This window comes from Phaenicophaeus curvirostris, chromosome 11 (genome assembly GCF_032191515.1).
Source record: "Phaenicophaeus curvirostris isolate KB17595 chromosome 11, BPBGC_Pcur_1.0, whole genome shotgun sequence".
NCBI classification, from domain to species: Eukaryota; Metazoa; Chordata; class Aves; order Cuculiformes; family Cuculidae; genus Phaenicophaeus; species Phaenicophaeus curvirostris.
Genome location: NC_091402.1, coordinates 22,829,778 through 22,844,294, shown reverse-complemented (window position 1 = coordinate 22,844,294; position 14,517 = coordinate 22,829,778). Strand labels below are relative to the sequence as shown.

Sequence of the window (14,517 nt, the reverse complement as noted above, 5' to 3'; positions counted from 1 at the left end):
ATGTGCAACAGCTGGATTTTCATGCCTGATTAGGAGGGGACAAACAATCTTCTCCTCTTGAGGCTTTGTGAGGGCAGTGCTGAGTCTGGGGTTCACATTAGTGGGGAGACTCCTCTGTCCTCAGTGAAACCCGCGGTCCCGACCTCCTGGACTGCTCTGCCACCAGGTCTGGAGGTTGCAGTGAGCCCTGCTCTGCCTGTCCTGCGGTGGCAGTGCCTCTATCTTTCTCTTTTGCTTCCATAGGGCTGGAGAGTGTGGATCATTACCCGATCCTTGTGGCTGTGACGGGGATACTGGTCCGGCTGCTTGTGGACACCGATGTTCAGGGGTGAGTGACTTTTGGCTTTGGAAGTACACGTGACATTGCTTTGGGCGCTGCAATAGCCACTGCTGTGGGAGGTGTTGCAGGAGCAACGGAGGTGCATGGGGGCCAAAGAGAGGTTAAGCAGACATGCATGAGGCAGGCAGAAGCCAAGGGGTCGCATGCCCCTGCCTCAGCTGCATCCCTGTGCTACTGGTGGTTTCCCGTGGTTCAGGAAAGCTCTCGGGAGAGGTAGCTGTGGGGTGCTGTACCGACAGCTCACGCACCCCTCCCGAGGATGCAGTCTGGCGCTCCGTGCAGCAGGACGGCTGCCGTCAGAGGTTGTGGGCACCATGTGTAAAAGAGCTGTGCCGATGGGATGGTGCAGGCAGAGTGCTGTGACACACAGCAGTGGACGCAAGGGAGTCCATTAAAGCTCCTTCGCTCTGGACACGTCTTAAGGAGGGATCAAAATGTGTGCAGAGCTCTTTGGCTGCCCAGACCTGTGGCACAAGGGTGAGATATGTTCTTTCCAGGCACTTGCATGATGCTGATTTTCAGATGGAGTCAGTCTTGTCTTTATGGTAACCAGCTCTTCAGAGAGACAGCTCTGGGGGAGTGGTGTGGCCAGACAAAGCCACAGCTGACCTGGTGGATTGGAGATGGGGCTTTTCTGTCTGCACTGCTAGTCCTGCTTGTTTTTGCCTTTGGAGATCATGATAGTTTCTGGCTTTGCGGAGAGTGGAGCCCCATCTGGACGAGCAGCTCAACCCTGCAGCCAGTCTTTCAGCTTCTTCTCTCAAGGACTCAAAGATGTACATAAATATATCTAATTATATCCTGCCTCCCATGGCTGCTGCACCCGTCTCACAGCCCCAAGTGTGACAGTGCCTGGAGCTTAGCACAAGGTCACTGATCAGTGGCCTTTCCGGACTGTGAACAGGGCTGGATTTTACTTCCCTCCACAACCCTGCTCTGTTGAAAGGGCGAGCATCATGAATTTGATGCCACAATGAGACATTTCTTCCTGAGGGGAAGTGGGGAGATGATAAAGCATTTCCCTGCTTGTCAGGCAGGACGAGAAGTCCTTCCCTGGCTGCCTGTCCTTGAACATCTGTCCCTGACCAGATCACCTGTAGAGTCAAAGAGGGGAAGTGATAAAGCTTTTTCTCTGACCCTCAGAGCACACTCTGAAGCGCACTGTGGTGACGGTAGTGTGATGAGGATCGTGTCCTTCTCAGTCCTGGGGAGACAAAAGCTTCCCAGCTGTGTCTCCTTTGCCTTTGTCTTGCTTTGGGTCAGGGAAACCTGGGCAGCTGGTGTCAAAGGGGCTGAACCTCGCCAGGCAGCGCTGTCTCCTCTCTGCCAGCAGCATCCTCCGGTCCTTGGGCTGTGGAGTCACAAGCCAGAGGTGCCGTGCTGTGGTGTGCGAGAGGGAGGTGGCAAGTGTCTGACTGATCATCAAGGGCTTTTTACTCACCTCCTTGTGCACTGGAAAGCAGAAATAAATAGGAAATGGGAGAATGATGTAGGCAAAGCATCGTGTCCTTACAGTGGACCTGGCTGAGCAGGAAGAGAACAAGGTGAAACAGGAGGAATCCTAGGGAAGGAACGTCTATAAACCAAAATGCTTCTATGTAATTTTGCAAAGCCCTGCACTAAATCTGAGGTTTGAGACATCACTGATCTATAAAAGGCAAGCAAACGGTGCCGGGGAGCCATTTAGGTCAATCAAGACAAAAATACCAAGGCCAAGTGGCTTGGAGACCCTCTGCTGCTAGCAGAGCCAAGGGGATGGGCAGCCTGACCTGATCAGCGAGGCAGCAGGCAGGGTGCCTCTCGGTGCAGGGAGAACAGAGCCACCCACGCTCTGTGCAGCACTCTCTGAACTGAGGACTGGAGGAGTTTTTCTCCTTATTCCTTTCTCCTTTTTCTCATCCTCCCAGTGCAGCTAGCAGGGTAACAGTGTGGGCTTTTTTCCTCCTTGGAAGCGCTCTACCCAGGTACTGCAGGAAGCGAGTAGAAGTCTTCCAGGTCCCATTTGGCAGCTCCCAGGTTACCAGAAATCAGAGTGAGGTTATACAGCCCACGTGTGTGCTCCTAGGAACTTCTCTGTGGGACTGCTGAGGACACAAGCCGTTTCCCTGACTGCTTCCCTATGAGGAAGCCCTGTCCCAGAGGAGGAGGACAGGGCACAGGACCTTGGGTGACTTCCTTGGCTTAGCTGTGATTTGCCCGGTTGCCTCTAACCCAGGGAGCGGATGCTGTGCCAGGTGCTTGAATGGAGGGTGCTGCCAGCTTTGCCCTGGGACAGGGACAGCTTCACCTTAGGTTGGAGGAGTGAGGTCTTGTGTATGGGGACAAACCATTCCAGTGGGGAAAGGTGGGAGTTAGAAGAGCTGAAGCCCTGCCGACTCATCCAGCCACATTACAAGGCTGCAGCTGGATGCCTCAGCTGCCACTTGCCCAGCACAAGACGCTCAGCTAGGATCACATCCTCTCACCACGGACTCCTGGCACCAACCAGAGCCATTAAACACAAGGAAGGGGAACGCTGCCCAGGCGGGGATGTGATGAGACAGTTGATACATCATACATCTCAGTCACTGGATGGAGTGGCCTGTGCTCTGGGGAGAGAACAAATGCATTTCTTCTCATGGGGAACGTACGGGGGATGGTGTGAGCCAGAGCACAGAGAAGTCCCTAGCTCACACCTAGGTTTCATGGTTAAAAAAGGAATCTGACCAGACTTCACTGCTTTGAGCTCTTTGGAAACCCATGAGCAGCATAAGGAAGGGATACAGATCCAGTGCTGTGCATTGTGTGTCAGCCCCAGTGCAGGATGGTGTTCAGTGTGTCCCCTGTTGCCCTGGCTGGGGTGTGAACTGTCAGGGCAGACAGGAGTCAGCATTGGAGGCTGGTCCCCAAAACCTATCCCCACACGCACAGGCCCTGAGTGCGAGGGCTGCCGTGCTTTGTGCTGCCCCGTTACTTTACCCTGCAGAGTCCGGGAGCGGGAGGCTGGTTTGGCAGCACGCCGGGGCTCTAATGCTGCGGATGGCTGCCGAGAGAGCACAGCGTATTCCTTGGGGACCATCCATTACATTTCCCAACCCCTGCCTGTCAGGAAGCCTGTGCTTGTGGCTGTTTTTCCTTGCTGAGATGACTTGCCTTTAAGGCCATTTAATGAACTGCTTTGGCAGTTTGGACGGCCTCATCTGGCTCATTGGAGCAGCAGCATGGTGCGGGGTCCTTCCTGAGCATCAGAAAGGTGTGAAATGCAGCAGCAGGGTTTTCCTGGGTGAAGGCAGCAGGAAGCCCTTGGGAGTGGTGCTGATCCAAACCTCAGCTGTGCTATTCCCAGCACAGCAGGTCTCAGCCTTCCTGCGGGATTGGAGAGCTCGAGGCTGGAGTGTCCCTAGAGAGGTCCTCAGCAGCTTTTCTTGCACTCTAGTTGGCCTGAGCTTTCCCCAAGCTTCACTCATTCCCCTCGGTTGAGGATGCTGGTGCCCGGGAAGCTGATCTTGGCAGCGCTAGGTGGGAAGGTGAGGAGAACTACAAGGGTGGCAATGGAAGAGCAGCGGGTGGGCAGCACCCACTCTGGGTGCTGGAGCCTGGAGCAGCACGTCCCCTCGCCTTTCAGAGGCAGACACGGTGTTGATGCGGTGTGTGCTCCACATGCGCTCGGCGCTGGTTTGGCAGGTGCTCACCTCGCTCAGGGCGGCGCCGGTGTTGGGTTTGGACCTAGACCCTCTCAGCAGCATCTCCTCACTTTCCCAGGGGATGCCTGCGTGGGTGCAAAGCTAGAGGATGGCATTGCCTCGGCTCCGTCCTCGAGGGGCAGGTTGACACTCACCTCTCTGTCTGACACTGAAGCACCTCGCCACCCCTGGCAGCACCCTGGGCTCGTCAGAAGCCGTGTGCTAACGCGAGGCGATCAGGGCCGGCAGCAACAAGGACTGAGGGCGCAGACCCGTGGGACCTGTCACTCCACATCCCATCGTCTGCCAGTGGCCACAGGGCGCACGGCAGCAGGGCACGTATTGCACGGAGGTGCTCGGTGTCAGTGTCGGGGGCACGGGGCGGCTGCAGCTGGCTCAGCATTGCTGCTCTCCCAAATGATTTCCTCTCCTCAGACAGACAGGGTTTTCTGACAGGAGCTTTGGGCACAGCTGACTTTTTGCTGGGAAAAATACTGCTTGTTTCCTGGCTGAAAAAGTTGAATGGGTGCTAGCGCTGTTGTGGTGGCACAGGGACCTTCTCCTCGCACAGGTCCCAGGGCTGGGGCTGTTCTGCTCAGGGTCCTGGCCTGGTTTTGGGGTTGTGTCTGAGCGATGGTGCAGGCAGCCCCGAGCTGCAGGCAGCCCCTGGCTCCCGCCCTGGCTGTGGAGGGCAGTGGGCCAGCAGAGGGGAGACACCCGTATCCTTCTGTGGGATCAGGCAGGCGTACTGGGGGGCACAGCCACTCCCTGTGCCGGGATGATTCGGGGCTGGACGCTGGGGCAAGCGGGGCAGGAGTCCCCTGAGGTGGGTGGGCTCCGTCTGCGAAGGGTGCTGGGATCCCGAGCCCTTCTTCCTAAGGTGCCTTTCCCCCACATCAAACCCTGCGTGTCCCTGTTGCGGTCCAGATGTGCACGTGCAGCAGTTGCTGCTGCTCCTTCCCAGCTCCTGGCCCTCACCGGAGACCTGCCCTCCCCAGAACAACCCACTGACTGCACCATCCCCAGGCCACCAGCTCTGTAGCGGTATGTTTAACCCCTCGCCGAGGGCTGTTCAGTGGGAACAAAGCCTGCGAGCCTGTGGGAATCACCTGGCTCCATGGGCCAGGCCAGCAGGGATTTGGGGCTTCCTCAGCCTCCTGTCATTGCGCCTGTGGGACGTGGGGTGGCTCCGCGCCGCTGCTCTGCAAGGGCAAGGAGACACTGAGCCCAGCATCAACTTAAAAAAATAGGCATTTTTATTCCAATGTAACTAGAGAATTACGACCCAAGAGAGGGGAGGATTACTCACATTTATCGATAGGCTCATTAGATTACTGCTAAATCGCTGTGCTTCGGCAGCGCTGGGCTGCCTAAGGAGGAGCAGTGGAGGAGGGTGCTGCAGCGGAGACCTTATTGTCCTTGATGGCACGGGCAGCTCGGAGCAGTGTGGGCAGCGCTGTAGCGCAGCACCTAATCTTACCTGGGCTATTAACAGCTTCTTGGGACGCGAAAGCTCATGCTGTTTGCTGGGCTGCGTGGCTGGGCAGGCGCTGAGCTCCGTCCGCTCTGCGTGGCCCTCTTCGTGGAGGGGTGCGGACTCCCCTGTGACAGGGTCACACTCTCCCGGCTGCGGGACCAGCAGGGACGGGGCAAGGACGGCGGCACCGCCATCCCAGGGGCTCTGGCGTGAGCGAGGACAGTGCCGCACTCGTCACGGCTGATCCCTGGCCCGGGGGTCCGTGGTGGTGGCACCAGGCTGGGTCTCGGGGCCGGGGCAGGCTGCTGGCCCCGCCATCACCGTTACGGAGTTCAACTACCCAAATGGAGCTGGGGTTTCTCAGGCGTGTGGGGTTTGTCAGCATTACCCTTGTGCTAACGAGGCCATTGCCAGCGGCTTACGCAAGGAGCTCTTGCTTGGCACTGCCAGGAGCTCGTGGCTGAAGCGGTTGCAGGTAATGCCCGTTGCCCTTGCGGCTGCGGTCAAGCTGGGGGATGCCTGATAATCCTGCTTCTAGCAGCGATGGAAGAGAACAGCTCTTGGGAGGCCCCGGCTCTCTTCCCATCTCTTCCATGCTACGAAACGATGGGGGTGTCCGAAAAGACAGAGCTGATAGACTCCGAGTCCGACTTGAGCTGCAGGACCTTGGGGTGCTTGACATCAGGGAAGTCCTCGCCGAGGGCCAGGCGGATCTTGCCGTTCTGCGTCTCGCTGACAGGCTCGAGGAAGACCACGTGCTTGTTGGCGCTGACCTTGCGGTTTGGCGCGTCGGTGGCGGGGGGAGTGGTGCTGAGGATGGAGGACTGGGCGCTGCACTCCTGCGGGGGGCTGAGAGGAGCCGGCTTCTTGCAGCAGCTCAGGCAGCGGCAGGGCGTGAGGTACAGGTAAATGAGCACGAGCAGCAGGCTCACGATGCACCCCAGCAGGGTCGTGAGGCCGGTGCTGAAGGTCTCCCCGTCCGGCTTGGGGTAGTGAACCGTCACGTTGACTTCGCAGAGCCTGCTGGCATTGTGGGGGCTGTTCATGGCCAAGCCCACGTAGACCCCCGAGTGCCAGGGCTTGGCGGCTGCGATCCTCAGGCTGCCGTTGCGGTAGAGCTCCACGGAGCGGTTGCTGTTCCCCGGGTGTTTGATGGGCTCGTGGTGAGGGGAGATCCACATGTAGGTGGCGGCGGGCGGCAGGCTGGTGTTGCAGGTGAGCAGGAGGGGCTGCCCCACCAGCACGGGGAAGGGCACGGGGGGCGCCTCTTCCGACTCCACCGAGCAGTTCTCAAACATGTCGTTGTATTTGAGGAACTTGATCAGGGACCGGGGCACGTCGTCGGACACCTTGCAGGTGTGTTCCTCGAAGAAATCCTTCACAGAGCTGAAACCTCGCCGCTTCCAGCGCTGGAGCATCACGTAGAGCTGGCAGCTGCACCTGATGGGGTTGTTGTGCAGGTACAAGCCGTTCCTGATGTTCTCGGGCAGAGCCGCCAGCTCCTGCACGGGGATGCTGCTCAGGCTGTTGGAGGAGAGGTCCAGTGTGCGGAGGCTGTAGTTGCCCAGCCCCTGCACCGAGCGGAAGGGGAAGGTTGTCAGGTTGTTCCAGCTCAGGTAGACTTTGCGCAGGCCGCTCAGTCTGGCGAAGGCGTTTTCGTCCACTCGCTTGATGCGGTTGTTGTAGAGCAGAAGCTCCTCCAGGCTCAGCAGCGCGTCGAAGTAGTGCGTCTCGACGGCGCGGAGGTGGTTGGAGGACAGGTCGAGGTACCGCAGGCGGGACGCGTTGTGGAAGGCGTGCGGGGACAGCTCCTGGATGTGGTTGTGGCCGGCGTGGAGCGCCTCGAGGCGCGGGAGGGCGGCGAGCCAGCGGTCGCGGAGCTGGGCGAGGGCGTTGTGGCTGAGGTCCAGGCTGGTGGCGCCGGGCGGCAGCGCGAGGGGCACGGCCCGCAGGGCGCGGCGGCTGCAGCTCAGCAGGTCCGAGGTGCAGATGCAGGCGGGGGGGCAGCCGCGGGCCGCGGGGCAGCGGCCGCACGGCGGGAGCAGCAGCAGCAGCAGCAGCGGCGGCAGCAGCTTCGCCGCGCGGAGCGGGGCTGCGGGGCCCCGCGGGGCCATCGCGGGGGGCGGGGGGGGTCAGAGCCGAGCCGGGGCGCTGCCTCAGCGGGGGCCGTGCCGAGCGGCGGAGTGTCCCGGCGGCGCGGGGAGGGGCCGCATCGCGATCTCACCGGCTCGGGGAGCGGCCGCTCGGGCGCCTCCCGCCGCCCCGGAGCGCGGGGACCTCGCGGCCGGCGGCTCCGCGCTCGCTGCGGGCTCCGTCCCGCTCCGGCTGCTCTTGAGGCGGCGCGGGGCGGGCGCCCATTGGTGCCGCGGCCGGGGGCGGGGCCGGGGCGGGGCCCCCCCTCAGCCCCCAGCGCCCCGCCCCGAGCCGGAGCCGCGACCCCCGCGGCCGGGGAACCGGCTCCCCGCAAAGGCCCCACCGGGGAGGGGCCGCTTGTTCCCCCCCCGCGCCCCAGCCCGGGCTCGCCCGGTGCCGCCGGGCTCCCGCCCCGCCCCGCAGCCCGCGCTGCTCCTCAGCGAGGGGGGCGGCGGCCGCTCCGGTGCCCTTGGCCCGCCCCGGCTGGCCCCGCCGGCGGTGGGAGCCGGGGGAGCGGCGCCCCCCTGCCTCGCAGGGCTCGCGCTCGCCCTGGGGGCCCCTCGGTAGCCGCAGCCCGGGGCTGGGGGCTCCCCCCGCGGGGCCGGCGGCTCCTGCCGCTCCCCAGGCCCCACGGGCACCGCCGCCTCGGGGAGCGCCAATGCACCGTATTGATCCGGGGAGCCTCGGGCGCAGGAGGCGGGGGGGGCCGCTCTTGGGCTGCGCTGGAGCACGATTCCCGGCTCGGCCCAGCCAGGAACACGGGGGCCACCGGGCCGGGTGCTGCGTGTGCCCTGGGCCTGTCCCCGCGGGGCTCTCCGGGGCTCCCGGCCTGGGCGCTGCCCCTCGCCTCTGCGTCACCCCCTGCCGTGCGGCGGGCAGCGCCCCGTGTCCCCGTGCTGCTGCGGCAGAGCCCTGACCGTGTCCCTTCGCAGGGCCGAGCGTGCGACCGCCGTGCTGCTGGCGGACCCCTGCTTCCAGCTGCGCTCCATCCAGTACCTGCTGGGCCACGCTGAGCCCTCGGCCCTGGCCGCGGCTGCCCCGGCCCCCGACAAGCGCCACTTCTCTCTGCACACCTGTAAGTGTCGGTGCGGCCCCGGGAGCTGGGCTGGGCTGCCGGTGGCTCCGGGGTAGGGTCCGCGGCTCCCCTTCGATGCGCTGTGTCCCGCTTGTGGCAGCAGTTCCCCCCCTCACAGCACCCTCTGTCCCGCTTGCTGTCCCCAGCACAGGGATCCCTGTCCCCAGCATCAGGCTGGTCCCCGAGGGGCCGCAGCCCCCGCTGCATCACCCAGCAGCCTCGGGCACCTCGTGGGTCCCATTCGCCCCCCACAGCCTGATTTGTCCCCGCAGACACCGAGTACATCAGCGCCGAGGAGCTGGCGAAGGTGGACAGGATGCTGAACCACCTGAGTGAGGAGTCCAAGCAGGCGGCTGCCACCACGCTGGTGAGTCCCCCGTCCCCGGGCTCGGCCCGCGCGCTGGCACAGCTGCCCTGGGACCCAGGGCTTCTCCTGCTGCTGCTAACTGCCTCCCCCCCAGCCCACCAGCGAGGAGGACCTGTGCCCCATCTGCTACGCACACCCCATCTCGGCCATCTTCAGACCCTGCTCCCACAAGTCCTGCAAGTGAGTGGCCGCAGGCGGGACCCTCGTCGGGAAAGCCGGGGAGGGGATTTTGGTCGGGGGGGCAGGGACAGAATGAGGGGGAACGTTTGGAAGCTGAGAGGGGGGAGATTGAGATGAGACCTTAGGATGAAATGTTCTCCTGTGAGAGTGGGGAGGCCCTGGCCCAGGTTGCCCAGGAAAGTCACAGCTGCTCCATCCCTGGGGGGGTTCGAGGCTTTGAGCCCCAGATCCAGCGGGAGGTGTCCCTGCCCAGGGCAGGGGTGGGACTGGATGGGCTTTGAGGTCCCTCCCAACCCAACCCATTCCATGAGTCTCTTGAGTGCCGTGGCAGGGGAGCTCATGCTCTTGCCTCCTGCCCCAGAGCCTGCATCAACCAGCACCTGATGAACAACAAGGACTGCTTCTTCTGCAAGGCCACCATCACGGGGGTGGATGACTTCACCAAGCCGGCCAGCTCGTAGCGCCCAGCCCCGCACCACGGGCTCCCCCAGCCGAGACCCCTGAGACTCGGGGCCAGGACCCAGCATGTGGGGCTGGGGACTGCAGGGGGGCAGAGCCCCAAGGCCGGGCTCTGGGGCCACCGCGCCCCTCGCGCAGCAGCCTCCCTGCCCCCAAGCCGCTCTCAGGGAGGGGAGCCCGAGGCCTCGGCTCCGCGGCAGCGCCGGGAACGCGCGGCAGCACCGTGGCCGGGGCAGGGGGGCCAGGCTGGGCGTTCGGGCTGTTATGCGCCCCTGACTGGGGGCTGCCTTCATGAAATGCAGCATTAAATTATTCTTCCTTACATGGTGCTGAGACATGGGAAGGGGCAGCCAGGCCAGCCCTGGCGAGCGACCCACGGCTTGGGCCGCGCTCAGATGAGGCCGAGCGGTAGATGGAAATAAAAATATTTAATCCGAGCAGCACCGGTAGGGCCGGGCCCACCCGGGGCTGCTACATGATGATGCGCGGCTCTGGCACAGACTCGGCAATGGATTTGTGTGGCAGCACATTCGCCCCGTTGAGGTAGAGCTCGTCGTTGACGATGACATCTTCGCCCAGCACTGTCACGTTTTCCATGCGCACCTGCCCCAGAGAGGCCCCGTCACACCTGCCCAGGACTCAGTGCCGCCCTCCTGCTCCAGCGCCAGCGTGTCCCTCCGGCCACAACACGAGGAGGAGGGAGGGCAGGAGCTGGACCCCGACCCCCGTACGGCACCCACGTCCTCACCCACTGGCCCACGGAGCAGCTCCAGCCCACGATGCAGGACTCGAGCCAGGAGTGGGAGCGGATGCGCGCCCCCTCCAGCACGGTGCAGCGTTTGATGCGCACCCCGTCCTCCACCACCACGCCGGCCCCGATCGTCACGTTGGGGCCGATGACGCAGTTGGCCCCGATCTTGGCGCTCGGGTCCTGGAAGGGAGCGGAGCTGCGGCCGGGCCGGGAGGGCAGAGCGCTCGGCAGCGCCCGCGCCACTCGGCCAGCGCTCGGACGGCATCGTCAGCACAGGGAAAGGCCGCGACGCTGCGAGCCGGCGCTCACCACCAGCACGTTCCCTACAACACCGGGCCCCGAGTGCAGCCTCTCGGGGTGCTGCGTCCGCAGCGCCTGCAGGTACATGCACATGCCCGTCAGGAAGTCTTTCGGCTGCCCGATGTCCATCCAGAAGCCTGCGGGGACAGAGCCGCGGTGACGGCGCCGCGCGCGGGGGCAGCAGCGTGTGTGAGAGCCGCCCCCACGCCGCCCCCGCGGCCTCACCCTGCAGCTCCATGGCGAAGAGCTGCCCGTCCTGCGCCATGGCCGGGAAGATCTCCTTCTCGATGGAGGTCGGACGCAGCTGCGGGACGGGGCAGGGGCTGAGCGGGGACCCGGCCGCCCAGCCCAGCCCCGCGGCGCCGGCCCCACCTGGATGCGCTGCAGGATGCCGGGGCTGAACACGTAGAGGCCGGCGTTGATCTTGTTGGACACGAAGACGCGCGGCTTCTCCACGAAGCGCAGGATGCGGCCGGTGTCGGGCTCGCTCACCACCACGCCGTACTTGGCCGGCTCCTCCACGCGGGTCACCACCAGCGAGCCCTCGCCGCCGTGCCGCCGGTGGAAACGGGCCAGCGCCGCCAACGGGAACTCGCAGATCACGTCGCTGTTGAGGACAAAGAAGGGCTCCCCGCCCTCGGCCAGCAGGTCCCGCGCCAGCGCCAGCGGCCCCGCTGCCCAGCGGGAGCGACGCCGCGGGGACCGGGTGAGCCCGGCGGCCCCGGACCCTCACCGGGCCCCGGACCCGCTCCCCGCACCCGCCCCGCCGGCCGCAGCGCCCTCCTCCCGGTGCCCCCAGCGCTCCCCGCGCCCGCCGCGCCCCCCGCTCCTACCGGTGCCGAGCGGCTCCTTCTCGTGCGACAGCGCGATGCGGATGCCGAGCTGCGGGCAGAGGGTGAGCGCCGGGCGGGCTGGGCCGGGCCGGGCGGGGCGGGGGCGCGGCACTTACCCGCTGCTCCTGCCGGCGCATGGCGGCCTCCAGCGCCTCGGACATGTAGCTGACCGCCAGCACCACGTGCGTGACGCCCGCCTGCGGCACCGGCAACGGGTCAGCGGCGGCGGCCGCGGCGGCTCGGGGGGCCCCGCGCGCCCGGCCCCACCTGCCGCAGCGCCTCCAGCTGGTGCAGCAGCAGCGCCTTGTTGCAGAACTCCACGAGCGGCTTCGGCCGGCTCAGCGTCAGCGGCCTCAGCCGCGTCCCGAACCCGCCGACCAGGATCAGCGCCCGCATCGCGCCGCGTCAGCCGGCACCGAGAGCCCGCCCCTTCCGGGTGCCGCCCGGGTCCTAGCGCCCGCTCCTTCCGGGTGCCGTTGTGGTCCTAGCGCCCGCCCTTTCCCGCTGCCGCCCGGGTCCTAGCGCCCGCCCTTTCCCGCTGCCGCCCGGGTCCTAGCGCCCGCCCTTTCCCGCTGCCGCCCGGGTCCTAGCGCCCGCCCCCTCCCGCTGCCGCCCGGGTCCTAGCGCCCGCCCCCTCCCGCTGCCGCCCGGGTCCTAGCGCCCGCCCTTTCCCGCTGCCGCCCGGGTCCTAGCGCCCGCCCTTTCCCGCTGCCGCCCGGGTCCTAGCGCCCGCCCCTTCCCGCTGCCGGCCCGGTCCCAGGGGCTCGCCCCGGTGTCGCGGCCGGACCGCCTCTCCCCCCCGCAGCCCCCAGAGAGGCACGGCCCACGAGGACAAAATCAGGTCCTTTAATGGTCTTTGGTTCTCGGTGAAGCACAATCGGGGCCAAGCGGCGGAGTCGCCAGCCCCCGGCTGCCCCGCCCCGGCGCTCTCCAAGCGGACCGTGCAACATGCTACATGCAGGGCGAGCGCTCCCGAACGAGCTGCCCCCCAGTTAAACCCCCCCGGCCCCGGCGGAGGGACCCGCCCGGCAGGGAGCGCGGCGCCTCCAGGCGCTGTTCTACCCGCCAACGGACTCCGGTAACCAAACCGAACCGAGAGCTCCCCCGGCCCCAGGCGGCCGCAGCCCGCAGGGCGAACGGGTGTAACGGTCCGAACGGCCCCGCGGCGCGGCTGGGGGCACGTTAACTGCTACAGAGACGATTGCTCCCGCACAGCCCCGCGCCCGCCCCGGCGGGGAGGAGGCTCCGCGCTCCAGCGCCGCCCCCGGCCGCTGCTCCGCTCGGGGCTGCGTTTGGTCATTTCATTCCCGTGTTCGGTTATTGGCGAGGCCCAAACAGCAGGAAAAGGCAGCGTCAAAAGCAAAGCCCGTCGGCAGCTCCCACAGCGAGCGTGCGGCCCCGCAGACACCGCCGAGAGCCAGAGCTGCAAAGGGAGCTGCTCACCCCGCAGCTCCAGCCACCGCAAGAGCCCCGCGCGTTCCTGCTTTCTTTCCCACGCCCCCCTCCTCCCTCCAGAAGACACACGCACCGAGCGAAGAACCGGGACACCCACCACACAGGCACGGAGCCTCCTGGAGAAGGCAGAGCTACCTCAGAAGCGTCTGCATGGCACAAGGAGCTCTTCCATCCTGCCTCCCCTCAGCTCTTCAATCCAAGTACATTTAAAAACAATGGAGCAATACAAGTTGTTTAGAGACCAAAGGTGTCTTTTTTTTTTTCCGTGGCCGCTGGTCACACCTTCTGTCAGGACAGGAACACGAGGCCACATCATCCACCTACCGGCTCTCTTCACGCATCTGTTCTATGATGTTAATGAGGCTTTCCAGACCAAATAAATAACCCCAGTCAGGTCCTTCATGTACAGTGGGGTCATTTCGGAAGCCTCTGAAAGTGCTGTGCGCAAAGTCTATCATACGCACATCCACCTTGGGCTGCGCCGAGGGGCTGGATGCCGTGCTGTTGACCCCCTGAAGGCCTGCCCGGAGAGAGCCGTCCATCCGCTCCGCGCACAGCTCCTGCTGGCGCTCCACAGACACCCCAGCCCTGCTGTACTCCCCCTCATAAATGATGAGGAGGGAGCTGGAGTAGAAGCGGTAGGAGACCTGTCTCTCCAAAACCGCCTTCAGGCTTTGCAGTTTGGTGAGGATAGGCTGGAAAAGGTCCTTCCGCAGCTCCACACCGTTGTGCAAATATTGGTAGAGGGCAGCGCGGAAGCCCTCGATGGAAAGGCTGCGTCCATAGTACTTGTTCCTACACAAGTATTTCCCTGTGGCCAGCTGATATACCTAGGGAGCAAAAGGGAACACACATCAAGTGGGATTAACGCACAGAGAGCCCGGAGCAGGCACCGACAGGGCAGAGAGAACTCAGCGTCACAACCACACTCAAGGGGGAGCAAGAACAGCTCTGTTCCTCAAATCCCAAAGCAGCTCATGGGCACATCCCATGGGCACCACCAGGGTGCCCAGGCACTGGTTCTGCCCCTAGACACCCAAATGGCGACTCACCAATCTAAGCATCATCCCCCCCCAACACTGACCTCGAGGCTTAAAGAGCCAAGTCTGAGAGCAACTGGGACAATCCTGCAGCAGCGCGAACTGCCGGCATGTATTGCCGTTATAATGTGATGTGATTAATAAGGGGCCCTGGTTGCTTCAGAGTTGGCAAGCAGAGGCCGAGATTACAAAACCCCTCTCGTGGACATGGAATAGAGCAGCTCTTGCACAACAGCACCAGCAGCAAACCCTCGTGTGCAAGGCCTTGGCCACAACAGGAGCCACTTCCCAACTCCAGTACAGCACAGAAGCAAATGTGAGACGTTGAGGCAGCAGGACACCCCCCCTTCCAGGCACCAGGATTTCAGCTGAACACCAAACCACAAAAAAAAAAAAATATTAGAAAATCCCTGTCTGCCTGTGAACAAAACCACATGGATGAAGT

At 64.1% G+C, this 14,517-nt stretch overlaps 4 protein-coding genes across 6 annotated transcripts in view; 1 reads left to right on the top strand and 3 right to left on the bottom strand.

Annotated features, from left to right (window-relative positions):
* Positions 1-10,015, top strand: part of RNF123 (ring finger protein 123) — a 45,287-nt gene extending 35,272 nt beyond the window's left edge. For all 3 annotated transcript variants that reach the window (XM_069865490.1, XM_069865488.1, XM_069865491.1), the window contains 5 exons: positions 244-328; positions 8,545-8,687; positions 8,960-9,054; positions 9,149-9,234; positions 9,596-10,015. In XM_069865490.1, the coding sequence (XP_069721591.1) occupies positions 244-328; positions 8,545-8,687; positions 8,960-9,054; positions 9,149-9,234; positions 9,596-9,695 (509 nt within the window). In that variant the 3' untranslated portion in view covers positions 9,696-10,015. The remainder of the gene's footprint in view (positions 1-243; positions 329-8,544; positions 8,688-8,959; positions 9,055-9,148; positions 9,235-9,595) is intronic.
* Positions 5,108-7,593, bottom strand: AMIGO3 (adhesion molecule with Ig like domain 3). Its single transcript, XM_069866104.1, has one exon. The coding sequence runs from the start codon at positions 7,591-7,593 to the stop codon at positions 6,076-6,078; it is 1,518 nt and encodes a 505-aa protein (XP_069722205.1). The 3' UTR covers positions 5,108-6,075.
* Positions 10,016-10,106: 91 nt separating the features above from the next.
* GMPPB (GDP-mannose pyrophosphorylase B) lies at positions 10,107-12,017 on the bottom strand. The gene is made up of 8 exons (XM_069865512.1): positions 11,845-12,017; positions 11,694-11,774; positions 11,578-11,626; positions 11,117-11,418; positions 10,970-11,048; positions 10,754-10,881; positions 10,442-10,624; positions 10,107-10,296 (listed from the first exon to the last, which is right to left on the bottom strand). Exons 1-8 carry the CDS (start codon positions 11,971-11,973, stop codon positions 10,165-10,167), a joined length of 1,083 nt encoding a protein of 360 aa, XP_069721613.1. The 5' UTR covers positions 11,974-12,017; the 3' UTR covers positions 10,107-10,164.
* Positions 12,018-12,407: 390 nt separating this feature from the next.
* Positions 12,408-14,517, bottom strand: part of IP6K1 (inositol hexakisphosphate kinase 1) — a 31,029-nt gene continuing 28,919 nt past the window's right edge. Inside the window, exon 7 of the mRNA XM_069865619.1 lies at positions 12,408-13,862. Coding sequence (XP_069721720.1) covers positions 13,353-13,862 — 510 coding nt within the window. The 3' untranslated portion in view covers positions 12,408-13,352. The remainder of the gene's footprint in view (positions 13,863-14,517) is intronic.

Bases quoted from the DNA above. Each gene is read 5' to 3' on its own strand.
- AMIGO3 (XM_069866104.1), bottom strand. From the start codon at position 7,593: ATGGCCCCGCGGGGCCCCGCAGCCCCGCTCCGCGCGGCGAAGCTGCTG.
- GMPPB (XM_069865512.1), bottom strand. From the start codon at position 11,973: ATGCGGGCGCTGATCCTGGTCGGCGGGTTCGGGACGCGGCTGAGGCCG. The intron at 11,419-11,577 runs GTAGGAGCGGGG...CCCGCTGGGCAG, and splicing joins GAAGGAGCCGCTCGGCACCG to CGGGGCCGCTGGCGCTGGCG. The intron at 11,049-11,116 runs GTGGGGCCGGCG...CCCGTCCCGCAG, and splicing joins GCATCCTGCAGCGCATCCAG to CTGCGTCCGACCTCCATCGA.